The 6,933-nt window shown below is 47.8% G+C and overlaps 1 protein-coding gene across 1 annotated transcript; it reads right to left on the bottom strand.

Moving 5' to 3' along the window:
- Positions 1 to 355: 355 nt before the first annotated feature.
- On the bottom strand, positions 356 to 6,533 carry LOC138405538 (uncharacterized). Its single transcript, XM_069514723.1, has 2 exons — positions 4,343 to 6,533; positions 356 to 770 (listed from the first exon to the last, which is right to left on the bottom strand). The coding sequence occupies exons 1-2, from the start codon at positions 5,415 to 5,417 to the stop codon at positions 601 to 603; spliced, it is 1,245 nt and encodes a 414-aa protein (XP_069370824.1). The 5' UTR covers positions 5,418 to 6,533; the 3' UTR covers positions 356 to 600.
- Between the last annotated feature and the right edge of the window lie 400 nt (positions 6,534 to 6,933).

Raw genomic sequence — 6,933 nt, 5'->3', positions numbered from 1 at the left:
CCAAACACAGCAGATAGTAGATTCAGTAGATGGGACGCGGGACCAAAAATATTTTGGGAACTTTTTTAAAAAGAAGACCATCAAATTTCAGGATCTAAAAAATCAGTATGGATTAAACAATCAAGATTTATACAGATATCTACAGATGCAGCATTATATGGAGTAAACTATAAAAAAGTTTAATTCAGATGAGCCTGAGTCAGGAATCATTAAGTTATTCATCTCAGCATATGATTCAGACCAGGGAAAGAAACTAATCACAAAACTATATAAAGAAGTGGAAAGATTAAAGTTACGCCTGGCTCTGAGGCCGCAACAACACAGACAAGGCAGCGTGATGTAGCGAATTACAATATGCTTTATTGATTTAACATAAACGGAAATGAGCGATGGAGTGTGAAAGTGAGCGTCAGTAGTATGTGAGGGTGTTTGAGTGTTATGTAGTATGTGTGGTGCATGTTGTCAGGTGCAGAACATAACAAAAGTAGATGCAGCAGGATGGAGATCTCAGGAATGAGTGAGAGAGAGCAAGACAGCCCACGGCAGGGGGTTTATAACAGCAAGCCAATCAGGGAGCCCTGCACAGGAACCTCCAGCCGGCTAACAATCAGCAACCTGCAAGACACACCCACACAGCATACACACCATACACAGACAGGACACAGACATGGGCTGGGGCCGTAACACCCCCCCCCATAAAGACAGGGTCCCACACGGAACCCTGGCAACCCAAGAGGTAGAAGGGAAAAGGACAAGGGAGCAGGCGATACCTGAAACAAATAAAACAGACACCAATATGAATATACAGCAAACAGATTAATCACATGGAGCCCTTGACAAGGCGTCAGCTACCACATTGTCACAGCCCTTGATATGGCGGATTTCAAGGCAAAATGACTGCAACAACAGGGCCCACCGAATTAAACGTTGGTTCGGACATTGCAGTGAACTCAGAAATGTCAAGGGGTTGTGATCTGTGAAAACAACAACAGGTCCAGAACTAACATAGACACTGAAATGCTGCAAAGCCAAAACCAAAGCCAGTGTTTCCTTTTCAATAACAGAATAATTTAACTGATGCTTATTAAACTTCCGTGAAAAAAAACAAACAGGCTTATCCACTCCCAAGTCATCAGGTTGCAGCAACACTGCTCCCGCCCCCACATAACTGGCATCTACCTCAACTTTAAAGGGCCTATCCCACAAAGGAGCAGCCAAAACCGGAGCATGACAAATAACGGCCTTCACATTCTCAAACGCAGACTGACACTCAGAAGACCAGTCAAACGTAGCTTTAGCCTTCAACAGGTTAGTAAGAGGTGCAACCACAGTTGAAAAATTCCTACAAAAACAACGATAGTACCCAACGAGCCCCAAAAACCTCATCAGTTCTTTCTTGGTTGTAGGAGGAACATAGTTATCAATAGCTTGCACCTTTGCTCTCACAGGACAAACTCTACCCTGACCCACCACACCAAGATAAGTAACCGTGGCCTTCGCAAAGTCACATTTGGCCAGATTCACAGTTAAATGTGCGTGAGCCAAGCGGTCAAACAACTCGCCAATGCGGTCAAGATGGACGTCCCAATCATCTGAGTAAATGACAACATCGTCTAAATACACTGAACAACCTTCCAGATCTCCCACAACCCTGTTCATCAGGCGTTGGAAGGTCGCCGGCGCATTACGCAAACCAAAAGGCATGACTGAATAGGAATATAAGCCTGTGGATGTAATAAATGCTGCAATGTCTCTTGCCCTCTCAGACAGTGGGACCTGCCAATATCCCTTGAGCAAATCAAATTTGCTCACAAATTTAGCTGACCCAACCTGGTCGACACAATCCTCCACACGAGGGAGGGGAAAACAATCAGGTTTTGTGACACTATTTACTTTACGAAAGTCTGAACAAAATCTGGGCGTGTTATCCGACTTTGGAACGAGCAAGCAAGGCGAGGCCCAAGAAGAGCAGGACGGCTCCGCCATGTCATTCTCCAACATAAACTTAACCTCGGCATCAAGAAATTTTCGCTTCTCTGGATGAAGACGGTAGAACTTCTGTTTAATGGGTTTAGAATCACCTACATCAATATCATGTTCAATCAAGTGTGTGCGGGTAGGTGTGTCACTAAACAAACATGTATAATGCCTAATCAAACTAACCAACTGTGCACGTCTGGAAACCTCCAAATGGCCTAGCAAACCATCCAAATTCTGCAGAGTCTCAGAATTCTTGAGCCGGCCATATAATACAGCGTCATCAGGGCCTGGTACACCGTCCCCGCCCTGCTCTGCCATCACAGGGGATGGAGAAACAGACACACAGGCAGGATGGACATCCGATGACTGGACCCCCTGAACACCGGACTCCTGCACACGAGAATAGTATGGTTTCAATAGATTCACATGACACAGATGAGTAGAAGACCGACGGTCTGGAGTAGCAATCAGATAGTTCACGTCAGACAGTTTTTCAACCACAGAGTAAGGGCCAGAAAATTTAGCCTGAAAGGGAGATGTTACAATGGGCAACAGAACAAGGACCTGATCTCCTGGGAGAAAAACACGATCTTCAACCCGACGGTCATAATGTTTTTTCATTTTGCTCTGTGCACCCACCAACTTACTCTTAGCCACCTCCTGAGCCCTATACAACCTGTATCTAAAACCATAAACATACTCCAGAAGGTTTGTGGAGGATCCGCCTCCTTCCAGTTGTCACGCAACAGGGCCAAAGGGCCCCGAACAGTATGGCCGAATACAAGGTCGTTGGGACTAAACCCTATACTCTCCTGCACAACTTCCCTCGCGGCCAACAACAGCCACGGTAAACCCTCTTCCCAGTCACCCTTCATCTCAACACAATACGCACGCAACATCGCCTTTAAGGTCTGGTGAAATCGCTCCAGAACACCTTGACTTTGTGCGTGGTAGGCAGAGGCCTGATTGTGCTTAACACGCAACTGCTTCAGGACCTGCGAAAATAGATGCGATGAAAAGTTAGACCCCTGGTCGGACTGGATGACCCTGGGAATACCAAAGATAGCTATAAACTGCGACAAAGCACGCACCACAGACCTGGTTGTGATTGTTCGCAGTGGATAGGCAGCTGGGTACCTTGTGCTCTGGCACATCACTGTCAACAAGTAACAAACTCCTGACCTCGAAGGGGGCAAGGGCCCCACGCAATCAATAACAAGGTGTTCAAAAGGCTGCCTCACAGCTGGTATTGGGAACAAAGGAGCAGGCTTGAGTGTCTGATTAGGTTTACTGGTAAATTGGCATGTATGGCACGACTTAATGTAGGCCGACACATCTCTTTTCAGTCGGGGCCAAAAGAAATACCTCAGGATGCGGTCGTACGTCTTCCTGACGCCCAAATGACCACTCTCGTTGTGGGACATCTGCAACACCAAACTGCGAAACTTAGTGGGAACAACAACTTGGTAAACAGGATCCCCAACAAAATTTTCCCACTGAGGCACCCATTTCCTCACCAACACACCATTATCAATAAAATAACACTGAGCGTGATTTCCCACCTCACCAACAGGGCAAACCATCTCCCGCAACGCCTTAAGGGAGACATCCGTTTGCTGCTGCTCCACCAACTCACTGTAAGAGACAGACCAAGGTAAATCAGAACATTTTACATCATGCTGCAGTGAACTGTCAACTTCTTCTGCGGAACTCCCATCCGCCTGCGTGCGCGCCATTGCCCGCGTCACAGCGCATGCAGTAAATACATCAGGGAACTCCCTCTCGTTCTTATCAGGTTCACTGCTAACGAGGGGAACCGGAACCACAATAGGAGGGGGAACATCCCCCCAAACCTTGCTACCGCATATGCCATTACCCAGAATCACTTCAATTCCATCCAGAGGTAAAGCCGGGCGCACACCAACCACCACTTCACCCTGAAAAAGATCACAAGACAACATCATTTTATGCTGAGGCACGCGCAAAACTTTCAATCCCATCCCAAGCACAGGGATAAATGAGCCGGTGTAAGTCTCATCTGAAAACGGTAAGACTGACGTCAAAATAAAAGAATCGAAAGCAGCCGTATCCCGCAGTATCTTTACGCGCACTTTCTTGTCACTACCTACCAGGGAAACAACACCGTCACTGATAAACGGCTTAAAAGACTTGAGCCCCACACCGGCTACCTGAGGCCCCGCCTCAGTACCTGCCGTCAAATCCTCCAAGACCGGCGCAACAAACATTGCTGGCTTGGGGGTAAAACTGGACTCAGTGTGCTTCAACCTGGACTTTAACGCATAACAATCACGCCTCCAATGGCCCCGTTTGTGACAATAATTACAAACTTTATTAGACTCACGTGCACCACGTTCGTCCCTCTGCTGGTCTGTTGGTCTTACAGGGCGCCCCGACCCAGCACTGCCACCGGAGAAAGCGTCCCTGTGCCCGCCACCGCGAGCCACAGGAGCATCCCCCCCGTGCGTCAGCACATAATCATCGGCCAATGCAGCGGCCTCAGCTGTCGTTTTAACTTTGCGCTCACTGATGTAAGTAGCAATGCGCTCCGACAGCGAGTTCTTGAACTGCTCCAAAATAACCAGCTCCCGCAGACCATCATATGACTCAACATCTGTAGCAACACACCAGCGATCAAAATAAGTGGACAAGTCACGTGCAAACTCCATGTGAGACTTCTCACCTCTCTTCCCAGTCCTAAATCGCTGGCGATAAGCCTCAGGGACAAGCTCAAACGCCTTCAGAATAGCTGATTTTACTGTTGCGTAATTCCCACACTCACTGCTACTCAAGGACGAATAAGCCTCCTGGGCCCTGCCGGTTATCACACACTGCAACAACAATGCGCGTGTGGCCTCAGACCACCCCCGTGCATCCCCCAGACGCTCAAACATTAGAAAAAACGTCTCTGGATCACGTTCATTAAATTTGGGCACAAGCCTCAAATCACTCAAATCATTACCAGCACGTACCGCATTTCCCCCAGACACAGAGGGACCACCAGGTAACAAACCAGCCGCTGCTCTGTCCTCACGAGCCACCTGCAGCTGTTGCCTCTGCAGCTCCAGTTTCGCCAACTCAGTCTCCTGCTTAATCCTCTCCAAAGAAAGCTCCTTCTCTGCCTCAAACTTCAGACGCAACTCCAGCAACTCCTTTTGCTGCTCGAAGGACAACCCAAGACCAACACCAAGACTCGCAACCGAGTCATCACACACAGAAGCACCAGCTTCTTTCACGGTGCCCAAAACCTTCATTTTACACAAATGCACCTTCAAATTGGACCGAATGGTCTCCTTAACACGTCTGTCCCCTACATCGACCTCATAATAGTCCACTATTTTAAGCAACTGCTCCCTAGAACACTCATCCAACCACTGCTCAGACGGCTCCTCCAAAAACGCCTTCACTATTACATCCATCTCAATCACTTGCGAGAAAAACAGAAAAAGTAAAATGTCAGACCCACCTGTGCGCTTTCAGTCGGAGTTCCCCCGCTAGTTATCTGCCTAACCAGAAACTAACTACCTAACTCCCCCCTAGTCTTCATGAGGCGTAGCGGCCGGTATTTATGCACCTAGAGCCCGCTGGTTCGAAAGCAGCCACCAGTAAACTGGTCACCACCCCGAAACCACGGACAGTGCTCCCGAGCAGGTTATGGGAAAAGGGGAAAGGGAAGCTCTCAACCACCGTACCCCAACACTAACAACCCCCGCCGACGAATCCCAAAGGAGAGACGCCGCTAAACTTACCAGGAAAAACTCCGACAGAACACTGCACACACACCTTGTCCGACACTCACCTTTCTCCGCTTCCGCCAAAGTCCGTTCCGCATGAATGAATAAAAACCGGCTCCAGGAAAAACACACCTGCTCACAACTCACAAACGCATGCGCGCCAACACACAAAGGGAGAAACACGTCACCGTTCACCTAGGGAATCCCCACAAAGGGAACCCCATAAACCCGACGTCACACGCCGCACAAGATCAGTCAATCACATCCAACAAGCGCCGCTAATTACACAGACAACAATACCCAATTACTGCGCTCACTCAGAACGTCAAAGACGAAATACGTACCAACAAGGCAAAAAAAAAAATCCACTAAACGCCCAGCACTTATCCAGGACGAGCCCCCAACTTTGTTACGCCTGGCTCTGAGGCCGCAACAACACAGACAAGGCAGCGTGATGTAGCGAATTACAATATGCTTTATTGATTTAACATAAACGGAAATGAGCGATGGAGTGTGAAAGTGAGCGTCAGTAGTATGTGAGGGTGTTTGAGTGTTATGTAGTATGTGTGGTGCATGTTGTCAGGTGCAGAACATAACAAAAGTAGATGCAGCAGGATGGAGATCTCAGGGATGAGTGAGAGAGAGCAAGACAGCCCACGGCAGGGGGTTTATAACAGCAAGCCAATCAGGGAGCCCTGCACAGGAACCTCCAGCCGGCTAACAATCAGCAACCTGCAAGACACACCCACACAGCATACACACCATACACAGACAGGACACAGACATGGGCTGGGGCCGTAACAGGTAACAATATGACATATATAAAAGAAAAGGGGGGAAAAGAGGCTGGGTGGCAGTTATCAGAGGAGGAATGGGACAAGGTAAATGAAGGACAGTGGAAAACAACATGCTCCCTCTCATGGAGAGAATATGGTTGGAGGAACATTGTAAGATACTTTATTACACCAACACAACAGAAATCTCAAGACACACGACGTTGGAGACTGTGTGGGGAAAATAAGGCAGACCATTTTCATATCTTTTGGGGATGCCCTTGTATTATACCTTTTTGGCAAGAGTTAAAGAAGAGTATGGAAACAATTCTGAAAGTGCAAATTCCACTTTCATTTGAAGTTTTATATTTGGGAAAAGAGAACCAGGAGATTAAATACATATTTCGAATAATGGTGGTGGTGGCTAA

This window comes from Paralichthys olivaceus, chromosome 2 (genome assembly GCF_024713975.1).
Source record: "Paralichthys olivaceus isolate ysfri-2021 chromosome 2, ASM2471397v2, whole genome shotgun sequence".
NCBI lineage: Eukaryota > Metazoa > Chordata > Actinopteri > Pleuronectiformes > Paralichthyidae > Paralichthys > Paralichthys olivaceus.
The sequence above is the reverse complement of the archived record's forward strand: the minus strand, read 5'-3'. Positions and strand labels throughout refer to the sequence as shown.

Excerpts from the sequence above, each read along its gene's own strand:
- LOC138405538 (XM_069514723.1), bottom strand. The coding sequence starts at position 5,417 with ATGGATGTAATAGTGAAGGCGTTTTTGGAGGAGCCGTCTGAGCAGTGG. Across the intron at positions 771-4,342 it reads GAGGGACGAACGTGGTGCAC|GTATCGCCTGCTCCCTTGTC; the intron begins GTGAGTCTAATA and ends TATTTGTTTCAG.